The sequence below is a fragment of the Rhinichthys klamathensis genome, unplaced genomic scaffold (genome assembly GCF_029890125.1).
Source record: "Rhinichthys klamathensis goyatoka isolate OS25496 unplaced genomic scaffold, OSU_Roscu_1.1 h1tg000196l_1, whole genome shotgun sequence".
Taxonomy (NCBI): domain Eukaryota; kingdom Metazoa; phylum Chordata; class Actinopteri; order Cypriniformes; family Leuciscidae; genus Rhinichthys; species Rhinichthys klamathensis.
This window is the reverse complement of record NW_026606722.1, coordinates 1,024,624-1,050,538: the sequence shown is the minus strand read 5'-3', so window position 1 is coordinate 1,050,538 and position 25,915 is coordinate 1,024,624. Positions and strand designations below refer to the sequence as shown.

The 25,915-nt window shown below is 38.5% G+C and overlaps 1 protein-coding gene across 2 annotated transcripts in view; it reads right to left on the bottom strand.

Annotated features, from left to right (window-relative positions):
- Window positions 1-54: 54 nt before the first annotated feature.
- Window positions 55-25,915, bottom strand: part of zdhhc14 (zinc finger DHHC-type palmitoyltransferase 14) — a 30,723-nt gene continuing 4,862 nt past the window's right edge. The window contains exons 2-9 of one of the 2 annotated variants that reach the window (XM_056262632.1): window positions 22,854-23,014; window positions 18,376-18,534; window positions 18,139-18,276; window positions 14,996-15,044; window positions 12,731-12,833; window positions 7,621-7,730; window positions 3,788-3,890; window positions 55-631 (exon numbers count right to left, since the gene is read on the bottom strand). In XM_056262632.1, the coding sequence (XP_056118607.1) occupies window positions 215-631; window positions 3,788-3,890; window positions 7,621-7,730; window positions 12,731-12,833; window positions 14,996-15,044; window positions 18,139-18,276; window positions 18,376-18,534; window positions 22,854-23,014 (1,240 nt within the window). In that variant the 3' untranslated portion in view covers window positions 55-214. The remainder of the gene's footprint in view (window positions 632-3,787; window positions 3,891-7,620; window positions 7,731-12,730; window positions 12,834-14,995; window positions 15,045-18,138; window positions 18,277-18,375; window positions 18,535-22,853; window positions 23,015-25,915) is intronic. The other variant, XM_056262633.1, reaches the window with a different exon arrangement.

Genomic DNA, 25,915 nt, shown 5'->3' with positions numbered 1-25,915 from the left:
GTGGGGGAAATAAGCTTCCATTACAAAAAAAAAACAGCTCAGTTGAGTGATAATAGAGCTGGAAGACTAGCTTTGGTCCTCACTTGGTACTCAGGAAGTTGTTTGGGCGGCTGACTCCATTAAAGTATCAGAAACGTCCAGTAGAAGCTGTTGTTCGTGTGTAAAGTACCGTATGGCTTGTGGTCCAGTTCAGCAGGACGGCATTAAAAACAGCTCACACTGAACTCAGCTTCACCAAACCCCGCACTGAGTCTTCATGAAGCGAGTCCTGGCTGACCGGGTTGAAGAGCTGTGCCGGGTGAACATGGTGACCCAGATGGGTGGCGCAGGGCAGAGCTGCGGGTGGGGAGGGCGTCTCCTCCGGGCTGATGAAATGTTGATGGTGTAGGTGATGGTGACAGTGGATCTCAGAGTCCCGCAGGGCCAACAGCTCTCCTCCACAGCTGAGGCCGGGGATAGAGGAGGGCAGCGAGGGCTGAGAGGGGCTCAGAGTGGAGCACGGGCCGCCCAGAGAGCTCTTGGCCTGCAGGGTCGGGCCTCCGCCCAGAATGATGGGTTGACTGTGGAGCAGCGGGTTGGTGGCGGCCTGCAAAACGAATTTGGTGCTCTGAATGCACTGGTCTTGAGCACACTAGGAGGAAGGATGAAGGACAGAGAGAGAAAAGGGAAAGCCAGGAGGAAGTCAGACCCAACCAAGAATAAAAATGTTACAGAAAAATAAAGTCACAGGGCTCCAAACTGCTATGGATATGAATACCTCCTCAAATTGTGCATATTGTTGAGAAGAGGTGTGTGATTACTACGGTTTCACCTGGAGTATCATAAACACTCTTCCCTGTTGGTCACCAGCATATGTTGTGTTTTAGATGCTGGCGTGGTTTTGTTTATGGTCAACCAATCAAGCAACCAGTCCATTTTGGCATTGTATATTTTGGATACCTTCTACTTAGTGATGGATGTATTTGTCCAAAAATACCATTGTGTGTATTTTTTTTTATATAGCGTTTTTTTTTTTTTGAGCCCTGGGTCAGATAAGACTGGTTAAGGTTAAGATTTAAAAGGTTAGAGAGTGTTCTGACCAAAAGTAGAAAGAAAGACAGCAAAAAGAATATAGTAGTTATGTTAGTAATACCTTGGTCATATTTCACCTCAATCAAAAGTAAGACGACATTATATTTTCTTATTTTTGGACCATTAAGATAAAGGGATTTTTTTTCCATGAAAATTAAGCATGGAAATTATATAAAGATTCATGCTAATTTTGAAGTTTATGCTCACCAAGGCTGAATTTTTGTAATCAGTAACATTGTGAAATATTACAAATAAAAATGTCTTTATTTTTATATATATTAAAATATAATTTATTCCTGTGATCAAAGCTATATTTTCAGCATCATTACTCTTCAGTCTTCAGTGTCACATGATCCTTCAGAAATCATTCTAATATACTGATTTGATGTTCAAGAAACATTTCTTATTAATATCAATGAGGAGTTTTGCTGCCTAATATTTTTGTGGAAATTACTTATTTTTCAGGATCCTTCAATGAATAGAAAGTTCAAAAGAACAGAATTTATTGGAATTAGAAATGCCCCAAACTTTTGAACAGTAGTGTGTGTGTTTAGCTGTAATGTAAAGCCACAATTAATGAACATTATTTTCTTCATGATTAAGGTGAAATGTGACCAGGGTCGATTTTTGTAAGATTCACCCATCTAATCCTCTCTACAGATGATGGATGAATCTTTCCAGAGATAGAAGTATTATTTTAGAAAATGTCACAAAGATTTATGCTATAAAAATACATTTTAAAATCTATAATTGAAAGCTTAATCAACGCAAACACTGGACCCCTCAAGGGATTGAATAATTGCCATCAAATCAATGGCTGATGAAACTGAATCCAGACAGTGAGCCATCAGTATTCATGAGCGCTGATCTGTTCACGCCATCCCACACCGTCTCCAAATCACATTAATGCTGCTGTCAATGCATGTATAAATGGATCAGAGAATTACGTCACTGATCACGCCTGTGCCAAAAACACGGGTGTTTCATGATCAGTGTGTTATGTTGAGTAGATTCATGTCAAAATAAGTATCCCAGCCACTGAGGTGGAAAATTGGGAGGTTTGCATCAGGAAGGGCATCCGGCATAAACCTGTGCCAAATACACTTTGCGGATAATCCGAAGCAGCCAAAAGAGAGAGAGAGATTCATGTCCGAACACACAGTTGGGTTGAGCAAATCAGTTGGGTCCAAAAATCTGAGACCACTAATGAAAATGCTTGTATTAATTTAAAAATGCAAAATATATTTATTTCATTTTCATTACAAATCATACAATCAGCATAACAAAAAGGCTTGAGTTGAAAATAATTAATTTTTTAATAACTTATAATAAATAACATTTGTTTATATATTTGTAATATATATATATATTAAAAATATATAAACAAATGTTATTATATATATATATATATATTTAATATATATATATATATATATATATATATATATATATATATATATATTATAAAATATATATGTATATATATATATATATATATATATATAAATAAATAATAATAATAATGTATTTTTATTACACTAGCATTCAACTGTTTGGGGTCAGAATTGTTTTTAAAGATATAATGGGCTACTTTTATTAAGCAAATATGCATTAAATTGAACAAAAGTGGAAGTGAAAACTGTAAAGATTTGTTTATTATCATTTAAAATAAATGCTGTTCTTCTGAACTTTCTATTTCTATGTAGACCATATTCTATATCCCTTAATCCTACACAATACCTAAACTTAACAACTACCTTACTAACTATTAATAAGCAGTAATTAGGAGCTCATTAAGCAAAAGTCATAGTTAATAGTTAGTTAATAGTAAGAATTGGTCCCTAATCTAAAGTGACCAAAAACATTTATTTTAAATTATATATATATATATATATATATACAAATTTTGATATATATATATATATATATATATATATATATATATATATATATATATATATGGGCTGTCAAACGATTAATCGCATCCAAAATAAAAGTTTGTGTTTACATAATATATGTGTGTGTACTGTGTATGTGTGTGTACTGTGTATAATTATTTTGTATATAAATGCACACATGTATATATTTAAGAAAAATGTTATTTATATATAAAATGTTTATATTTGTAAAAAATATACATTATATATAGGCTACATTCAGTCTATATACAGTATATACATGCAAATATTTCTTAAATATACATGGATGTGTGGGTATTTATGTATTAAAAATAATTATACACAGTACACACACATATATTATGTAAACACAAACTTTTATTTTGGATGCGATTAATCATGATTAATCGTTTGACAGCCCTAATATATATATATATTCTAAAATTTTATATATCAAGTTTAAATAATATACTAAAATATTTTTGGATAAAATAAACAACAAAAACGTTTTAAAAAATGTACCGGCCCCAATACTTTTGAATGGTAGTGTACTTTTTCATTATTTGAAAAATGAATATGATCTTTTTAGTGTGTCCCCCTTTAACAATCGTAGCACTCAGGCTGGGAACTGTGTGTAAAACACTGAATTCCAGACTTTCAGTGTGGTCTCAGACTTTTAGACTCCACTATATATTTCAAATGCTGTGCTAAAACCTTCAAATGGTTTGAACATAAATGGCTTCATTATAACAGCTGAAGTACAGCAGACTGGACGCACACACACACACACACACACAGGTCAGGGTACGGCGGCCTACCATGTGACTCTGGACCTGATTGGGGGGGCAGGCGCCGGTGCCGTTTGTCTGGGCCGCGGGCTGCGGGGTGTCTGGTAGCACAAAACCTCTTCTGTCAATCAAACTGCAAAGAGAAAGGAAGTGGATGATACATTCCAACTGTGAGTCAGGGAACGTGGGTAAAGGAGGCGGAGAGAAGAGAATCTGTGTGTGTGTGCGTGTGTGTGTGGAGTCCTCCTCCAACTCAACATGCCCACACACACAGAGCAGATGGCAGCCAGTGATGCTGTGCCCACTATTGCTTTGTGTTCATGAGAAACTCATTAATGGCGAGCAGAACTCTTGTGTGGGTGAGTGAGCAGGTTTCGACGTCAGCAGGCCTCCTCACGCACCATCTGAACCCATTCAGGAACGTTTCTCGGTTATCTAAGATATTAGCACTTCCTGGAGCGAGAATGCTCATTGGTTTTTACCTCTCATATTTAAATGAATGAGCGAGAAACTTGCTGAGTTCACCAATCTTTTTACAAGATCAGCAGGAATCGCTTGACTGATATCTTGCCTGGATAATGATTTTCTATGGAAGTTGATGACTATCTAATTTGAAATGGACTTTTTTTGTCGACTGGCAATTAAATTCTCTGATACAGAGATATGACTGATGTAAAGAACACAAAGCTTTGTAGGGATGTAGAAAGGACAACGTATCAGATCGGACAAAACTGTACAAATGAGATTGTACAAATTCACACAAATTACCCACCAATTCACCAGTACCTAAAATAGTTATGAACTTCCATTAGATTGTGTTGGAATTGAGCTGTTTATCCTCATTGGTTCTTGCGTGTCAAGCACTCTGAACCAATTAAATCTGTGTGTGTGTGTGTGTATATATATATATATATATATACACATACACATACATGCATATATACAGTGGGAGGAAATAATTATTTGATCCCCTGCTGATTTTGTATGTTCACCCACTTACAAAAATGAAGGGTCTATCATTTTTATGGTAGGTTAATTTTAACGGAGAGAGACAGAATATCAACCAAAAAATCCAGAAAAAACACATAATATAAAGGTTATAAATTGATTTGCAATTGAGTGAAATAAGTATTTGATCCCCAAACAAAACATGCCTTTGTGCTTGCCAAAAAAGGTTTCTCCACAAGTACTGAGTTAAGACATTTCTTGTAGTTGGTCACCAGGTTTGCACACATCTCAGGGGGGATTTTGGTCCATTCCTCTTTACAGATCCTCTCTAAATCCTTAAGGTTTCTTGGCTGTCGCTTTGCAACTCGAAGTTTCAGCTCCCTCAAAAGATTTTCTATAGGATTATGGTCTGGAGGTTCTATAGGACCTTAACGTGCCACTTCTTTGTTGCCTGGGCGATATGTTTTGGGTCATTCTCAAGCTGGAAGACCCATCCTCAGTCTTCTGGCTGAAGGAAAGATTTTACAGTACATGGCCCCATCCATCAGCCCCTCAATACAGTGAAGTCGTCCTGAACCCTTAGCAGAGAAACAGCCCCAGAGCACAATGTTTCCACCGCCGTTCTGGACTGCAGGGATGGTGTTCTTGGGGTCATAGTCAGCATTTCTCTTCCTCCAAACACAACGGGTTGAGTTGATGCCAAAAAGCTCAATTTTGGTCTCATCTGACCACAGCACTTTCTCCCAAGCCTTCTTTGAATCATTAAATGTTCATTGGCAAACTTCAGATGGGCCTGTGCATATGCCGCCTTGAGCAGGTGGACCTTGCGGGCGCTGCAGGATTTTAATCCATTGCGGCGTAGTGTGTTACCAATGGTTTGCTTGGTGACTGTGGTCCCAACTGCCTTGAGATCATTAACAAGCTCCTCCTGTGTAGTTCTGGGCTGATCCCTCACCTTTCTCATGATCATCCTTACCTCATGAGGCGAGATCTTGCATGGAGCTCCAGACTGAGGGCGATTGATGGTTATTTTGTATTTTTTCCATTTCCGAATAATCACACCAACAAAAGTCTCTTCTTGCTGATGGTCTTGTAGCCCATTCCACAGGTCTACAATCTGGTCCCCGACTTCCTTTGACAGGTCTTTGGTCCCTCCCATGGTGGTGGAGAGGTTGTAATGGAAAATAAAGATTCTGTGGACAGGTGTCCACTGACATTAGGACATTAGGAGTACTTTCTTAAAGTGACAGGGCTAATCTGTGTTCCACATGGGCACATAACCAATCTGTGGGATGCAGAATTCTTGCTGGTTGGTTGGGGATCAAATACTTATTTCACTCGATCAAATACTAATCAATTTACAACCTTTATATAATGCGTTTTTCTGGATTTTTTGGTTGATATTCTGTCTCTATCCGTTAAAATAAACCTCTCTATCCGTTAAAATAAACCTACCATAAAAATTATAGACCCTTCATTTCTTTGTAAGTGGGCAAACTTACAAAATCAGCAGGGGATTAAATCATTATTTCCCCCACTGTGTGTATATATATATATATATATATATATTATGTTATAAATCATATAAAGCAATCATATCTCTTTAGAAGACTTGGATTACCATTTATGTACTATTTTGATTATTCATTTTAGACATTCTACTAACTATAAGTAACTTTCCAACTACATGTCAACTTACTCTCATTAGAGTATTAGCATGTCTGCTTAATATCTGCTAACTCTTTATTTTGATGCTCCCCATCAGACATTCTACTGACTATAAGTAGCTATGCAACTACATGCCAACTTATTCTACTAACTTGAACCCCAACCTAACAGTATACTACAGTCTATGAATACTCTAATGAGAGTTAGTTGACATGTAGTTGCAAAGTTTCTTATAGTTAGTAGAATAGAAAGTGGACCAGTAGAATAGAAAGTGGACCATTGAAATAAAGTGTTGCCGTCGGTGTATGAGTGAGTGAGTGAGTGAATGGGTGAATGTGAGGCAAATTGTAAAGTGCTTTGGTGGCCATTAGGTCTGTGAAAGTGCTATATAAATGCAGTCCATTTACCATTTACCCCACTGAATCAACATTGATTAAATTCAGTTGAGGGACCAAAATCTTTAAGGTTTCATTAAAAAAATCTTCATGTGTGATTCAATGATGAACCTAAGCTACATCTGAGCCAGAACATCCTAGAAACCAAATAGCAATGTCCAGGCAAGCATCTCCAGTATAACATCCTTGAATTATGGCAGTGAGGTTTGAACAAGAAAACACCATTCAACATTTCTTAAAATCTACTAATCTTCCATCAACATTTACATTTACCGAACCGAAACCGATCAACTAAGATCCCTATACATGCATGACATCCTGCGATGTGACTATTTTGTGGATACGCACATCGCGATATTGATGCTAAAACGTTCTGCTAACTGCTAAAACGCTCTATCGTGCTGCCCTAATCATGATTGCTATCTTCCCAGAGATCTTTTTCTTCCCAGAAAAATCCTTCTCCAGCAAGTAAACGTGTCAGTGTCCCCAAACATGCTAGTACTTAAAAGCGCTTCCCTCCATGTTTTCTGGTGCGCATCGTTCATTTTTACCAAGCATGCGCACCGGTTATGTGCACCCCTGCTTATAATGCTTTAATGAACGCTTTAATGCTTTTTATTTTTAATCCCTATGATAGAAATTAATGAAAAATATACTTCCAGAATTAACCATTGAAAAAGTGGAAGGGCACTGTTAGTGCTGTTAGTGTAGTGGCACTACATAGCATACTACTTTTAGAAAAGTTGGTCACTGCATACTGTCAAAAAAACAAAACAAAAACCAGTGTACAGTATATGCAGTGCAGTATGAAGTAAACAGTATACGACAAAATAGCCTAGTTGTTGTATTCACCTCGGCGGTAGAGGTCCGCACAGTGCAGCGCAGCAGTTGGTGATGAAGTTTCCGTAGCTGTAGGGGTTGTAGTTGCCTTTGCCTCGTTTGGATGACCATGAACCTTTGATCTGAAACAGTGATGTGACCGTTGAGAACTACAGTAGCTGAGAGGGACAAGCTGCCAACATCAGAGCAGACAGCGAGACACTGAGAGAGACGACAGGCAGCCTTAATCAACTCAGGGATGAACCGGCGTGAGGATGGAAAGAAGGATCTTTTGCTATGGTGAGAAATACCCAGTGATCTTCAAAACCAAGTCTTTTGAAGTCCTCATTAATTGTCTTTGTGTAACTTTACCAGGGTCTCGTTTGATCTGGATTTATATCCAGAGGGACAGATTTAAATAAACTTTATATGCAGGGTCCAAAATTAACCTGCAGGTGGGTAAGTGAGAAAATGTACAGGACATAAATATTTCCCTAGTGAAAAATAAAATAGCATAAATTAAATGTATTTCAAATACGTTTTAGTATAAGTCTACCACAAATGCATTTACATATTTATGTACTTAATATAAATACCCTGCAATTGCACTTTTGGTATACTAAACTGGTATACTTAAAGTGCTAAATTGGAACAACGAATTGGAACAACTAAAGATATACTGTACAGTGGGGAGAACAAGTATTTGATACACTGCTGATTTTGCAGGTTTTCCCACTTACAAGGCATGAAGAAGTCTGTAATTTTGATCATAGGTACTCTTCAACTGTGAGTGACTGAATCTAAAACAAAAATCCAGAAAATCACATTGTATGATTTTTAAGTAATTAATTTGCATTTTATTGCATGACATAAGTATTTGATCACCTACCAACCAGTAAGAACTCCGGCTCTCATAGACCTTTTAAGAAGCCCTCCTGTTCTCCACTCATTACCTGTATTAACTACACCCGTTTGAACCAGTTACCTGTATAAAAGACACCTGTCCACACACTTAATCAAACAGACTCCAACCTCTCCACAATGGCCAAGACCAGAGAGCTGTGTAAGGACATCAGGGATAAAATTGTAGACCTGCACAAGGCTGGGATGGGCTACAGGACAATAGGCAAGCAGCTTGGTGAGAAGGCAACAACAGTTGGCACAATCATTAGAAAATGGAAGTAGTTCAAGATGACGGTCAATCTCCCTCGGTCTGGGACTCCATGCAAGATCTCACCTTTCACCTTTGCCAGCAGCCATATCACCCGGTAGCCCAAGACTGGTTGCCCACTGAAGCTAAGCAGGGTGAGCCTCCTGGGATGAGAGACCTCCTGAGAAAACCAGGTTGCTGCTGGAAGAGGTGTTAGTGAGGCCAGCAGGGGGCACTCACCCTCTGGTCTGTGTGGGTCCTAACACCCCAGTATACTGACGGGGACACTATACTGTCAAAGAGCACCGTCCTTCGGATGAGACGTTAAACCGAGGCCCTGACTCTCTGGCGTCATTAAAAATCCCAAATTTTTTACAAAATTTTCCCCTTGACCTCTGTCCATCATGGCTTCCTAATCATCCCCATATACAGGTCCTTCTAAAAAAATTAGCATATTGTGATAAAGTTCATTATTTTCCATAATGTAATGATAAAAATTAAACTTTCATATATTTTAGATTCATTGCACACCAACTGAAATATTTCAGGTCTTTTATTGTTTTAATACTGATGATTTTGGCATACAGCTCATGAAAACCCAAAATTCCTATCTCAAAAAATTAGCATATCATGAAAAGGGTCTCTAAACGAGCTATTAACCTAATCATCTGAATCAACTAATTAACTCTAAACAACTGCAAAAGATTCTTGAGGCTTTTAAAAACTCCCAGCCTGTTTCATTACTCAAAACCGCAATCATGGGTAAGACTGCCGACCTGACTGCTGTCCAGAAGGCCATCATTGACACCCTCAAGCAAGAGGGTAAGACACAGAAAGAAATTTCTGAACAAATAGGCTGTTCCCAGAGTGCGGTATCAAGGCACCTCAGTGGGAAGTCTGTGGGAAGGAAAAAGTGTGGCAAAAAAACGCTGCACAACGAGAAGAGGTGACCGGACCCTGAGGAAGATTGTGGAGAAGGACCGATTCCAGACCTTGGGGGACCTGCGGAAGCAGTGGACTGAGTCTGGAGTAGAAACATCCAGAGCCACCGTGCCCAGGCGTGTGCAGGAAATGGGCTACAGGTGCCGCATTCCCCAGGTCAAGCCACTTTTGAACCAGAAACAGCGGCAGAAGCGCCTGACCTGGGATACAGAGAAGCAGCACTTGGACTGTTGCATGTCATTCGGAAATCATGGTGCCAGAGTCTGGAGGAAGACTGGGGAGAAGGAAATGCCAAAATGCCTGATGTCCAGTGTCAAGTACCCACAGTCAGTGATGGTCTGGGGTGCCATGTCAGCTGCTGGTGTTGGTGCACTGTGTTTTATCAAGGGCAGGGCCAATGCAGCTACCTATCAGGATATTTTGGAGCACTTCATGCTTCCATCTGCTGAAAAGCTTTATGGAGATGAAGATTTCATTTTTCAGCACGACCTGGCACCTGCTCACAGTGCCAAAACCACTGGTAAATGGTTTACTGACCATGGTATTACTGTGCTCAATTGGCCTGCCAACTCTCCTGACCTGAACCCCATAGAGAATCTGTGGGATATCGTGAAGAGAAAGTTGAAAGACGCAAGACCCAACACTCTGGATGAGCTTAAGGCCGCTATCGAAGCATCCTGGGCCTCCATAACACCTCAGCAGTGCCACAGGCTGATTGCCTCCATGCCACGCCGCATTGAAGCAGTCATTTCTGCAAAAGGATTCCCGACCAAGTATTGACTATTGAGTGCATAACTGAACATAATTATTTGAAGGTTGACTTTTTTTTTTTGTATTAAAAACACTTCTTTTATTGGTCGGATGAAATATGCTATTTTTTTTAGACAGGTATTTTGGGTTTTCATGAGCTGTATGCCAAAATCATCAGTATTAAAACAATAAAAGACCTGAAATATTTCACTTGGTGTGCAATGAATCTAAAATATATGAAAGTTTAATTTTTATCATTACATTATGGAAAATAATGAACTTTATCACAATATGCTAATTTTTTGAGAAGGACCTGTACTGATTGGCTTCATCACTGTCTCCTCTCCACCAGTAAGCTGGTGTGTGGTGGGCGTTCTGGCGCAATATGGCTGCCATCGCATCATCCAGGTGGTGCTGCACATTGGTGGTGGTTGAGGAGATTTCCCCTTCAATGTAAAGCGATTTGAGTACCCAGAAAAGCGCTATATAAATATAACAAATTATTATTATTATTATTATTATCACCTCGTGGGGCATCAATGATCATGAGGAAGGTGAGGGATCAGCCCAGAACTACACGGCAGGACCTGGTCAATGACCTGAAGAGAGCTGGGACCACAGTCTCAAAGAAAACCATTAGTGTAACACTACACCATCATGGATTAAAATCCTGCAGCGCACGCAAGGTCCCCCTGCTCAAGCCAGCGCATGTCCAGGCCCGTCTGAAGTTTGCCAATGACCATCTGGATGATCCAGAGGAGGAATGGGAGAAGGTCATGTGGTCTGATGAGACAAAAATAGAGCTTTTTGGTCTAAACTCCACTCGTCGTGTTTGGAGGAAGAAGGATGAGTACAACCCCAAGAACACCATCCCAACCGTGAAGCATGGATCATTCTTTGGGGATGTTTTTCTGCAAAGGGGACAGGACGACTCCACCATATTGAGGGGAGGATGGATGGGGCCATGTATCGCGAGATCTTGGCCAACAACCTCCTTCCCTCAGTAAGAGCATTGAAGGTGGGTCGTAGCTGGGTCTTCCAGCATGACAACAACCTGAAACACACAGCCAGGGCAACTAAGGAGTGGCTCCGTAAGAAGCATCTCAAGGTCCTGGAGTGGCCTAGCCAGTCTCCAGACCTGAACCCAATAGAAAAGGGAGGGAGCTGAAAGTCTGTTTTGCCCAGCGACAGCCCCGAAACCTGAAGGATCTGGAGAAGGTCTGTATGGAGGAGTGGGCCAGAATCCCTGCCTCAGTGTGTGCAAACCTGGTCAAGAACTACAGGAAACGTATGATCTCTGTAATTGCAAACAAAGTTTTCTGTACCAAATATTAAGGTCTGCTTTTCTGATGTATCAAATACTCATGTCATGCAATAAAATGCAAATAAATTACTTAAAAATCATACAATGTGATTTTCTGGATTTTTATTTTAGATTCCGTCACTCACAGTTGAACAGTACCTATGATAAAAATGACAGACTTCTACATGCTTTTGTAAGTGGGAAAACCTGCAAAATCAGCAGTGTATCAAATACTTGTATATTAGATTGTGTTAAAAGGGAAATATTGCAAGTATATTTTAGGTACACTTTAAATATCTTTCATTTAAAGACTGATATTATACAGAGATCGAGGCACAATGTAATGAAGAGTTTGCAATTAAACTCTTTCAAAAATGTGTTGAAAGATGAAGCAGCCGACTGTATTGGATCTGACAGCAGCTGCATCACAAACCATAATGATTTCATAATGCTTTGTCTGTAAATGATGGTTTTATATGGGTAATGTTTTTAAAACACTTACTCGTGTGCAATAGCGATTGGCCGTTGATACTGTTTCCTATGCAATGATGTTAGCCAATCATAACAGTGGTCGTTTACTGACCAGTCTTAAAGAAGCCGCCTCTTAAAAAAGATAATTTCAGACAGAGAATGAGGTTTGAAAATAATTATTTTCCCCCATATATATATATATATTTTTTTTTTTCTCAAAAATGTATTATTGTAAATTTTAACAGCGATTGGTGGCTATGCTCGTTCAAGGACACCTCAGTCATTTCCTGCCGGTATTGAGAATCGAAACCGCGACCTTCGGGTTACCAGTGTGACTCTCTAACCATAAGGCCATGACTGCCCAATACATTAATGTCATTGGACCCTGTTTGTCCAAAATTGACTGGTTTTGTCTCCTCTCAGGTCATTATGATCAATGCAGTTTTGGGTGTATTATTATGAAACCACAGCAACATGTTTATTTCATTAATGAATACTGGAGATAAAGCATAAAGAGAGGTACTCACATCTTCGTTGGTGGTCTGATTGGAGCTGATCAGGTAGGTATGGAAACCTGACAGTCCCACGATGGACCAGACGGAGAAAAAGCACACCACCACTTCCAGAACAGTACAGCCGTCAAGGAAAACACAAATCTTCACATGTACTACAACAACCACTGATTATAAACGCTGACTGACAGCTTCAGAAATGGACTCGCATTAAAGGACTCCAGTATGCTGGATATACTGGGTCTGTACAGCATCATTCAACCACTGCAATCGCATCTTTAAAATGCTGAAAGTGTGCTTGACTACACCGCACTTCTGGACAGATGCCCGGGTATAAGCTCTTTTCTTTTTCATTTGATGAATTTCTATTGATCATGGCAGCCGTATATGTACACAAAAGTTTTATAGAATTTTTTTTTTGTTAAGCACCTGCTTTCCGCAATAAGCCGCATCTGTGATGAGCTTAATTTAGACCAGCATTCAAAAGTTTGGGGTCGGTGAGATTTTTAATGTTTCTGAAATATAATGTTCTTATGCCCACCAAGGCTGCATTTATTTGATCAAAAAGACAGTAAAACAGTAAAATATTATTATTATTCAAAACAACTGTTTTCTATTTCAGCATATTTTATAATGTAATTTATTCCTGTGATGCAAAGCTGATCTTTCAGCATCATTACTCCAGTCTTCTGTGTCACACGATCCTTCAGAAACCATTCTAATATGCTGATTTGATGCTCAAGAAACATTTAATATTATTATTATTATCAATGTTGTAAACAGTTGTGCCGCTTAATATCTTTATGGAAACTGAGATACATTTTTTCTGTATCATTTAATGTATTAAAAGAAATTTCAAAAGAACAGCATTTATTTGAAAATATATTTAAATAAATAGTACTGACCCAAAACTTTTAAACAGTAGTGTTTTATATGACAGGGCTGTTTTCAGAGGATAAATCTTCAACAAGATAAAAAAGAATTACTACATTGATAATGTTTTAACATGTTTGCTAACATGATTTATCACATTGTTAGCATGTTTTGGTTTTGCTAGCATACTAACACATGACTAGCATGTTTTAGTATGTTTTCTTAGGCTAGTTTTTAAGCTTTGCTAGAGACAGCTTAAATACTCTATAAAGGCCTCTGAATAGTTATTAAATAACTATATTAGCATCCACTCCAGCGGATGATATCATTTAGTTTATTCTAGGCGTGTGCTTTTCTGTCGCTTTAAATGCTCGAGCTCGTTACAGCAGGATGGATTCTGATTGGCTGTCAATGTTTTTATCGTTCATCAGCTGGATTAAAAACTGATGAAAGTGATTCCAACTATAACGATAACGCCACAGAGAAACAATATAGATGCGGTGTCGACTCTAATATTCTTTAATATTGAGAACGATTTTTAGAACTATATCTTTATCATTATCGTTATAGTTATCCTTGGTGTGAACAGGCCTTTAGAGTTATTGTATAAAAGTTTTGACCTCCTCAATAAAAGTCTATGGAAATTTGGGATTGTTCGGAAGTCCGATACGGGAATTCCCAAAGTCGGATCAGTTAGAAAAGATATAGTAACGCAAGTCAGAGCAGTCTAAAGGCCTAAAGTTTGGTAGTTATAGGATGAGGACGAGCTAGAAGTCTGAGTAGAAGAATAAGCTTAAATGGCATTTCAGTATTTTAGCTTTCTCACGAAAACAATGCTTGAAGCATAAATCTCTCAAAATGTATAAGCTTAAACCAAGGGAAAAAGAAACTCAAAATATATTCCTGAAAATAATTATAAATCTATTTATAGTTATACTACATTTAGATATTTTACCGGAAAACCAGACAAAAATAGGCCACTTAAGATAACAATTAGCAGTTGTACCCTGCAAAGGTTGTTTTGCTAGCACTAGCATGTGTTGACATTCTGGCTCATGAGAGTGAGTCTATCATGAAGCAGTAAATGATGCATGACCAGCTAATAATTGACCGTGAGCAGGAAGCAGGTCTCGCTAATGAAGACGACCCCTCGCTAATTCAAATCACTGTTCTCTTCTGTCTCGCTGGTTTCCTTCTCAAGCTAATCGCAGATATGAAAAGACTTCCCACTGACCGTATTTAATAACATATTTCTTTCCATTGAAAAGAGAGGGGTGCAGATGCATAGCAATGAAGATGTGGAGAAAGTCAGTGTGGGCTGCTTTTCTGCAATTGTGTTCTAGAGGTGTGAATACCAGAAATAGACTCCTATTGCACACACACACACACACTTTAGTGAAAGGATATCTAGCAGGGCTGTCTTTGAGAGCACTAAGAAAGCCAGTCCTGTTGGATCCTGCAGGAAAAGCACTGGTTATGTAACAAAGAAAAGCTGTCACAGGAACATGAAACAAGTCTCGAATGAAAAAGCAGGCGGCATATTGAGCGCAGAGTCACTGCAATAAGAAATTAACCAGCTGCTGTCTTACAGATGTCTGCAGACACACTAAATCATACAGTTTTGTGGAACACCTACATGCCACATTAGCAGCTAACGCTAATTAAAGCACATGGCAAAGCATTCCTTGCCCCCTCTTTTAACGCCCCGCCATTGACGGAAATTTCCGTGTTTTCACTGTTATACGGTAGGGGGCGCTATTACACATCTTCTGAAAAAGTACAGACTCTCCTGATCAAAACATGCGAAAAAAACGCAGAAACAAGCGGTAGTATATGTAAGCAGATGCATGTAAAATAATGCAATCATCAACATTAAACGGCATATAAATCAAAAAACTTCTGAATGAAATGTCGACCCAGGACGAGGTATAGGACTGTGAAAGCATTAGGGGTGTTGATGGACTCGATCTACTCCATCTGTGTTTTGTGGTCGTTCTGAATCCAATCTGGATGTAGTCTTTGACAAAAATGAGATTCTCTCAGCTTTTTGCTCAAAATATTGCTTTTTTATGAAATTTACCCATATTCAATTGTTGATAAAAAAGGAATGCATGAATCTAGAATAAAATATATATTTTATTTTTACTATAAAAATGCTGGCAGGCAACTATAATATATATAATATAAAATATATATATGTTTTTTGTACTTAAGGAAATAATATACTTTAAAAGAGTATGCTTAAGTGTGAACTGAATGTAAGGTTTTCGGGCAATTGCATGTTATTTACAAAATGAAAATGTACTATAGTTTAAATTCTTATTAAATGTAATTAACAGTGCTTTTTATGATATTAATCATATCATATAATAAAACATCATATTTATTTGTTCCTACTTTAAAGCTTTAGGAAATTATTATGGGATCTCATTCAATGCTTTCAGAATTTTAACTTTTTTTAAATAAAATAAATATTTTATTTATCAAAATAAACCAAAAATAGTACAAACTTTGCTAAAGTGATTGTTTTCAACAAATATTAACTTAGACATTATTAAAACCATATATATTTAGGTAAAGTATTTGTGTAAATACGTTGTGCCTTTTGCCCCATGCTGGTTTTACCCCGTGTGTGGGGTAAAAGGCCAACCTTAAAACCGCATACATGTATACGATTTTTAAACAAACTACGTTTAGGATTGGGAATATAGGAATAGTGAAAAGCACATTTTTCTTAGGATGTGCCTTTAGCCCCATTGTACCCTAAATGACAGTCCATGTTTTCTGAACTACCTTGAAGAACCACAGTTTGGATATATAAAATGAGTATCTGTAAGTATATGAAAAATCCTTCAGTATCACTCTAATTTCAAAGTACCATAATACTCCTATTTAATGTCATCACTGGTGCACCAAGAGAGACTAAAACAATCCCTAAGCCACTGTCCTGACACTCCCAATGCAATCACTTTCTGGACCGCTTCAAAGTCAGCCACTGTGTTTAATGCTAATGGTTTCCAGAGGGCATCTGAGGAGAGATTCGTGGGTAAATAAAGCCGCACTGTGTGCGCCCTGTCCAATAAACATCTTACAGGGGCCATTTGTCACTCCAGTGTCCCTGCCCTCATGGCCTGATTGATCAGCTGTGTGCAGTAAACAGCGCTGAGCTCAGGCTTACAGCCTCTCCCTCACTTCACCCAGGGAAGAAACTGCACTGTCAGCAGACTCACGCTTTCCTCCTGCCAGTCAACGGCCCGATCAGAGCCGATCGATAGGCATACATTACAGTGATGAAGCACCTAGAGGCATTTTGGTGCCAATACTTGACCAAAAATAAGATTCTGAAATGTTTTGAATATGACTGGTACACACGCTTCTGCACTCTTAAGTTTTGAGCCCCCAACTTCCTGGGAAATAATCAACATATTTAATCATTTAACCCTCTGGTGCTCTTAATTTGCGTGTCGGACAAAAATTACCAATAAAAAAAAAACACATTAGTCAAAATAAATGCACTATTTTAGTTTGATAATGTTTTTTATTTAACATTTTTTTAAATTTTAAGGGGATTTTTTTTTATACTAAATTATATTTACGCTGTATTTATAATTCACTTTTTGAGCATTGACCTGAAAATTTAATTCCCTACTTAAACTGTCGTAAATCTTGAAAATCTTGTCGTAAAAGTTTGATCTCTATTCAAAGGCGACACTTGGCAGATTATTGCTGAAGTGAAAAAAGTTTTTTAAAAAAGTGAACAAAAAAAGTAAACCAAAAAAGTAAGAGTATTTTACATATATTGTTATGAAAAATGCACAAAAAAACTATTTAAAATTTTTATATGAAACATTTTCAAAATTACGTTTTACTCTAGATTTATGGCTTTGATTTTCTTGAAGTTTTAAACAAGTTGTGTTCCAAATTTGGGCTGGATATCTCAAAAAATGAGCTTCCAGTAAGATTTTGTTTGACTGCAGTACCAAAAGTTTTCACTTGTTAAAATTCGTCTCCCATTCATTTCCAATGCGTTCATTTTAGACCACGAGGAGCACAAGTGTGACTATTTTTTACAGGACCATTTAACCTGTTCCAATCATGCCCATGAAAGAGCACCAGAGGGTTAATTCTGCCCAGTCGTGGGGAAAAACAAAACCTGTTTCTGCGATATAATCAAAAATTGGAACCCTGTCATTTATTTCCATAACCATATACTATCACAGAAAAGTAATTAGGCTTGTCAGTCACTTCACTAAATTGAACAACCTCACAGACTTCATAATTCTCAATATCACCACATAATTAATCTATAACTAATTATACAACTACTATAAATATCTACAAACTACGTTCTTGAGATTTGCTATATCGCTCTACGCAAGTAAGCAGAAAAAGTTACACACTTATATTTCCAACTGCATATAAAGCGGCTGCTAAGTCACGGGTTTGTCCTGCCGAACGCTGCTAAATGAATAAAGTAAGATAAGATCGGTCATGTGTTCTGGCACTGAAGGCTGAGGTTATATAAGGAAGTAGGCGGTCGGCACTCTTACTCAGTATAACGTGCGTGATGACGAAGGCGAAGATGAAGAGAGTGAGGAAGGAGAGTGAGAGGATGAACAGGTAGAAGAAGCGATAGTTCCTCCTCCCCACACAGTTGCCCACCCACGGGCAGTGATGATCGAACCTCTCTGAGGAGAAATGCACAATGTTAGCACTTCTTTGCATGATGCTGACTATTATATAAAGATATTTGCAGACACACACAGTACACACACACGCATGCTTACCCACGCAGTTGTCGCACAGGCTGCAGTGTGAGGCCCGCGGCGGGCGGAAGATCTTGCAGGTGAAACAGTATTTGAGCTTGACTGTCTGACCGTTGATGAGCACCTCTCTGGTTCGGGGGGGCGGTCTGTAGCCTGGCCCGCTCGGGCCGTTGGTCGCATCTGTGAAACCAGAACAGACCCGAGACCCATTCAGAGATCCATTCTGGCAGAAAATCACAAAAGATGAGGAAGTCCTCTGTGGTGTGTCAGTGTGAAGGAATGAACTCGACTTGTGTGTCATGTTAGCCTGGTTAAAACCAGACCATTCTCAGTTGTAACTGAGTTATGGTCTGGCAAAGCGTCATAGACAAATCCAGAGGGGCGTCACCAACGGACGTCGCGGATCGACCTAAAACCAATCAGAGCGATGAAGGAGATGACGTATGCAGACGGCCGAGTGTTGTTCTTTGCTCGGTTTTTAACTAAAAGGAAACGTTCAAATCGCTTAAAACAGACGCGATAGCTGATTCGAACGAGTGATGTTCGACGGCGGCATCCATCTTTGTAATGTAGGCTACAAAATCTGCTTCAAAATCCCAGCGCTGTCGTCATCGTGTAAAGCCCGCCCCAACGTTTCTGATTGGTGCCTTGATTTCAACGGATTGGAAATGGGCTTGAGTGAGCTCTTTGCCAGACTAACTTTCAGATCAAATCTAAATTTGCCGGAAGTTGTCTGGGTTTTCCCAGGCTAGTGTCATGTGGTTGGTTACCACAACTAAGTCTATGGGACAAGGTGTTTTGGAGCATGAGTTATCTATTCTAAAATCACATTATTTATTGTAAATATGCGTGATGCTTTTGTAGAATGACTAGTGGCTGTACTTTCAAAATTGTGTGTTTTTTTTATATTAATCCATTGGTCATTTTGTCTTGCACCATAGACATCCAACATACAAGTAGAGATGCACGATATATCGGTCACCATATCGGTCTCGGCAGATACATGTTCATTTTTGATGTTACCGATATCAGCCCGATATGAAAATTTGGCCGATATATTAAAGCGATTTTTTTAATGAGAACATCATAATTGTGTGCTTGGTCATGGCTTTTAATGGTGAGACTTTTGTTTTTGTGATCAGGCTCTCAAAAATGATATAAAAATTTGGATTTAGATTTATGGGGCAATATATTGGTTATCGGCTTTCAAATTTAAAGAATTATCGGTATCGGACAAAATTTTCCTATCGGTGAATCCCAACATGCAAGCATTACTCTACATTCATGTTTTTACAAAATTAAGGGCCAATCAAAATGATTAATATTAATCGAGCGCACGTCACATATGCTGAATCTGGACAATTCCTTTAGAGCAATTATTCATCCTAAAATGAAGACCTTCTTTTTTCATTTATTCACCCTTTATTTAAAACCCTTCTATGAAAGTGAAAGGTTCTAATATCCCACACACACACACACTAATGTACATTCATGTACAAAGACACCATTAATGTAAAACTAAATTATCAAAATTATAATTTATATTATATAAGTTAAACAACTTATATTGAGTGTCAAATACAGACTGTCAATCTGTATTTACACTAATACAGATTGTTTCAAAGCAGCTTTACAGAGATAACAGGAAAATAATGCATTCATTATTCACTTAATTTTCCCTGCACTTAAAGGGATAGTTTACTTTGAAATAAATTTTTGATATGTTTTAGCTTACCTCAAGGGCATCCAAGATGTAGGTGTCTTTGTTTCCACAGTAGTTTCAATTTTGATATTTTTAGGTCAAACCGTTCTTGTCTGTCAGTCATATAATGCAGGCCTATGGTCACCACCTCAAAGAGCATGCACAGAGAAGTCCAAATTAAACATGATTTAATGACTCGTACACATTGATGGCCTAAGACACGAAACGAGCGGTTTGTGTGAGAAAACGAACAGTATTTATATAGTTTTTACCTCTTGTAAACACAGCCACGTCCAAGTGATCTGAGGGCGCGGGCGCTTCGGTCTGCGCAAGCGCCGGAAGTGATCTCTGGCGCGTGTCCGTCACTCATTGTTTACACAGAGATTTCGGAAGGGTTACCTTTCACTGTGAAGATCTAAACATATTTAGATATATCGAAATCATCTTCCATTGCGATTTCCTGTATATCAACAGACAACGTTGAATTTTTGGGGTTTTTTGGGAAGAGATCACTTCCGGCGCTTGCGCAGACCGAAGCGCCGGCGCCCTCAGATCACTTGGACGTGGCTGTGGTTACAAGAGGTAAAAACGCTATAAATACTGTTCGTTTTCTCACACAAACCGCTCGTTTCGTGTCTTAGGCCATCAGTGTGTACTTACATTTACGAGTCATTAAATCATGTTTAATTTGGACTTCTCTGTGCATGCTCTTTGAGGTGGTGACCATAGACCTGCATTATATGACTGACAGACAAGAACAGTTTGACCTAAAAATATCAAAATTGAAACTTCTGCGGAAACAAAGACACCTACATCTTGGATGCCCTTGAGGTAAGCTAAAACATACCAAAAATTAATTTCAAAGTGAACTATCCCTTTAAGCCCTCAAATCTGCCGTAAAAGGTTGGGGTTTTTTGGGGGGGAAATTAATACTCGTTTTGTGTTAAGCAGGGATTCTTTAAATTGATCAAAATGAAAAAAGTAAAGAGAATTTTACCTTGTTACAAAATAAATTCATTTCAAATAAATTAAAAAAGTGAGGAGATTCCTTTATTATTTTTGTGAAAACTAACATTTTTACAGGATTTTTCAGGACAACATTTAATAATAAAGTTTCTCTGTGGTTAAAAATCAAGCTTTTAAAATGTTGTTTATATGTCTATGTTGCGTTTTTAATATGCTATAAGACAAATAAATGTACAAATTCATATGTCAACAGCATTCCTGAGTATTTTCTCCTTAAAACTGCAGTGAACCAAAGACAGTCTCAAAAATGTGGTTTTAAAATTCTGGTGTTTCTGACGTCACAAACTACCCTGTAACCAATCAGATCAACGTGTGATCGTCAGTGGAGGCGGGGCTCATTTGCATATTCATAGAACCGTGCATACTAAATGAGTCAAGGGTGTAGGGTTACATTCAAGCTATTTTAAGCCATGACGATTTCTTTTAGCAAGGTAAAACGTTTAAATATGTAATTTTGGTGATCAAACATGAGTTTTAAGGGATACAATTATTGGACTTTAAGCAGCACAACTGTTTTCAAAATTGATAATAATCAGAAATGTTTCTTGTGCACAAAATGATTCTGAAGTTACACTGAAGACTGGAGTAATGATGCTGAAAATTCAGCTTTGATCAAAGGAATAAATTACATTTTGACATGTATTAGAAATAGAAATCAGTTATTTTAAATTTGTGATAATTTTTCACAGTATTACTGTTTTTACTTTATACTTGATTAAATAAATGCATCCATGGTGAGCATAGGAGACTTCTTTTCAAAACATTAAAATCGATGTCAATGATGTTTGGTCACAATACATTCGGTGGAAGAAGAAGCTGCTAATAACTTAATTTTCAGTCAGTGTCTCCCTCACACAAAGCTATCACATGACTCTACTTTTATTATAATTTCGGAGCTCGACGGACATCCTTCAAAACTTCCCATTTGTGTCCCATAGAAGAAAAAAAGGCTTGGATTTTAAAGGGGTGAGAAGATTGATACTGAAATGTCATCTTTGAGTAAACTATTGCTTTAATGACGTCGCATCTTATGTGACCCTCAACACGCAATGCCTCTTCTGCGCAGCACACAGCGCCACCGGGACTCACAGCAGTGTTTACTTGCTACTATATTATTCATACGAACAGCATGGACACATAACTCAATATCCCGAGATGACAAACCTGAGCTAAAGTGCACTTCCTGGCTCAGCCCCAGTGAGTTCAGTTCCTCACCACTGGGGTCTCAACGAAAGACCAGATCACTCATTATAGCAGTGACTCCATTCAATTATAACCAGCGATTCATATGCAAGCCAAGTAAATCAATCCAGTGATTTGTTATGCTATGGCATAAAATGGCTTGGCCTGCAGTGATTCCACAGCACAATTCTGAATACCGTAAGAAGAAATGACTGTTCAATCTTCCAGTGTGGTCCTTTCTGGCCCTTTAATAACACCCGAAGCAACTTGCGAACCACCATTAACTCGTGACTGATTAAACTATCAGACTGAATAACATGAACAAATACTTTAAGGGAGCATGAATCTTCGCCAGGGATGAATATTTCAGCAGATTTCATATTACTCTGAGTGTGCTGACAGCAAACCTGAGAGCGAGCAGCATGCATTATTCATATCGAACGAGAAAAGAGAATAACATCAAATGTCTCCTTTAACTGAGAGCATTCCCTCAGACCTGCAATCGGAGCCTGGAAGCTCAGCTCAGTGGGAAAACAACAGAACCAGGAAAGACAGAGAGGAAGAGTGATGATCTTGTCTTTCCGCGCACCTATCTGCCTCTCGATGTCTGCCGCCTCCTCCGGTGTGGCCCGGGGCAGGACGCCCGGGTCGCTGAAGCTCGCCCGCAGGAGCATCCCCATCACAAACACGAACAGCACTCCTCCGATGGCCGGGATGGCAGGAGTCAGGTTTGATGCCAGGAATGGGCAGCTGGAAGAGAGGGAATGGAAAAACTGGCTGTGAGTTTTTTTATGCAGTGTTGCTATAAATCCCACCAGTAGTAAATACATGAGATATGAAGGGGCCACAGCAATTAAACCCCAAAGTTACAGACCGTGACCTCATGGCCGTGCAAAACGGTCAGGACTTGTTGTTAAAGGTCCTGTCTTAAGCAAAACCATTTACAGTCAACCTACTATGTAATATAACATTATAACTGCGTTATTATTACAATGTAATAAATACTCGTGTAATAACGTGATTAATTGTGAATATAGTTATGTTGGTAGGCATTAGCGTCAACAAAACAGCACTGCGAAAATAAAGACTGGTTCAAAAAAATCTTTCACCGTTTTCAACTAAAAACGTTAAACTTTTTATGCGTTTTGGCCGTTCATTTACACGACAACGGCGTTTTGGGTGCCTGGAATTGAAAACGGTTTTCAAAGTGCAAGTTTTTGAAAAACGGTCTGCGTGTAAACAACAAAAACGCGAATCTCTGAAGACGATGACGTCATGCGCACCCGTATTACGTGTTCAGGCTATAGTGTTACATCGCCATCTAATGGCCTGGCAGCAGAATACAGCGTTTTAGTCGTTTTCGCGGATGTGTGTGAATGGCGTTTTGACAACGGTGTCGTCTGAACCATAGATATACATAATAAAGGCTAGATGTATCGTCCGCGCTGCTGGCCAATGGAGGTCGACGTCCACACCTGGCGGCCATCTTGTCACAGGCAGCTCGCTCACTCGTAACATTGTGTTTTCTATGCTTTTAATGGTGCATGTACCGTTTAAATAACCATAACTTGCTCAATTTTCTACCGATTTTCAAACGGTTTGGTTTGTTATAAACGTCAGAGATGTAGTTATGACACTGCATACTTATGAATAATAAGTGTATCAATAAATAATCATCCAGAATTATAGCCACGTTAATAACGTTTGTAAGAAACCAAACCGTTTGTAAATGCGTCAAGATTTCAACGAGATAAGAGTATTTGTGTTCGTGCTGATCACTCATCTTAGATCAGGGACCACAGAGCCCACCAGAAAGCTTGCCTGTGACAAGATGGCCGCCGGTGATGACGATAGAGACTCCGCCGTAAGACATCTAGCCTTTATTATGGATGAGGGGGCCAAGATGGCGTCTGTCTAGTTAGACCTGTTGTTTTCAGTCGCAGGTAAATTGGGGATATGCAGCTAACAGCTAGTCCATTGTTTAACATGCAATTGCCTTACATCTTAACTTGATTGGAGATATACTCTAAGCTTTGAATGGGCAAAAAAAGAAATAGGAAACAACAATTTGCTCTTCTCAATACTGAAGCAGACGAGATGGATCTTTCTTGCGAGCCCGCCTTTGAATCGCGATGCCCCAATGATTTTCCATGTCTGTCTGAGGCTCATAAAAGTGACTCTCCTGCTAAAAAAAGGAACAAAGTTGGCTCGAAAACGGAACCTGAGAATACATCTGAAGTGCTTGAAGCCATTCAGGCGCTTAGCTTGAAACTTGATTCTACACTTTCAAAGATTTCAACGATCGAGAAGACTACGGAGCTTACTTCGGCTAAGGTGGACAGTTTAGCAACTTCTGTGCAACAACTCATCGCTGATGTTAAAACTCACGATGAACGACTATCCGCGATGGAGAAGGAAATTCGAGCTTTGAAGTCTGAAAATATGTCTCTGAGGGCAAATATAGCCGAGGCGCAACGTTACAGTCGGCTCAGAAGGCTCGGGAAGAAGGTAAAAGAGCCATGTTCCGCGGTCCGTTTGCTTACATTGAAGGGAAAAGAATCGACTCCAATGAATCATTTCTGAATAATAGCCTAAATTAAAAGATGATGCATCGAATGACTAAATATCCCTGACTGTTTCACGAAAGGTCTACTGGATGCTGCTTCCCCTGGTTCATAGTTAGATACGTTTTTTGCAACTTCAAGACAATAGGTCTTGGAGTGGTGCTTTGTAAAGTAAGCTTCATCGTTCTTTTTATTTACTTTGTTGTTGTTTTTTTTAATGGATTTTAAAGTTTTATTCTTTGAGCATAGCATCTTTGAATGTAAGGGGTATTTGCGAAAACACGAACCGTAAGGCTTTATTTCTTTACTTTAAACGAAGTGATGCTGACATTATTTTCTGTCAGGAGACCCATTCTAAGGACTTGGATGTGAAATTTTGGAAATCTCAATGGGGATACTCAATCTATTTCGGTCATGGAACTTCACATTCAGCAGGAATTATGGTTTTGTTGCACCGATTTAAAGGAGACGTACTTAATTTTGTTGCAGATGAAAATGGAAGAGGGATAGTCTTGACTGTTAAATTGGACAACACAACGTTTATACTTTGTAATGTTTACGGTCATAATTCCAGAGTGTTAAATAAGACCCTGTTTGTCAAAAAAAAAAAAAAAGCCTTTATTATGGATATCTATGGTCTGAACGCGGGAAACTCAAAGGAAAAACTTCTCCGTTATAAGCATATCGTTTGATGTGTAAACGAACCCATAGGCTAATGCAATTGATTAAAGCAGTCGAGACTGTTATAGACTTCTGATATTTAACTTTTTTTTAGTATTACAGAATATTTTGTGAAAATAAAATTAAAAATTTACAGAAATTGTGCATTATTATTTTATAGGGATATTAGTATATTCTGGAACACATACAAAGGAAATATAATGCTAATTTAAAAGTCAGCTAAGCAAGCACAATTATTAGCCAATCCTGATTATCTAAAAATGGCCAAATATGGGCTGGTTTATTGCCAATCTATCTTATTTTATTTATTAATTTCATATTTCCTCTAAAAATATAGTTCCTGGTGCCTACAATTTGTTTTATAGTTGTGCAGGGGTGCTGTGCAGTTATACGGTAAAAAGGTGTT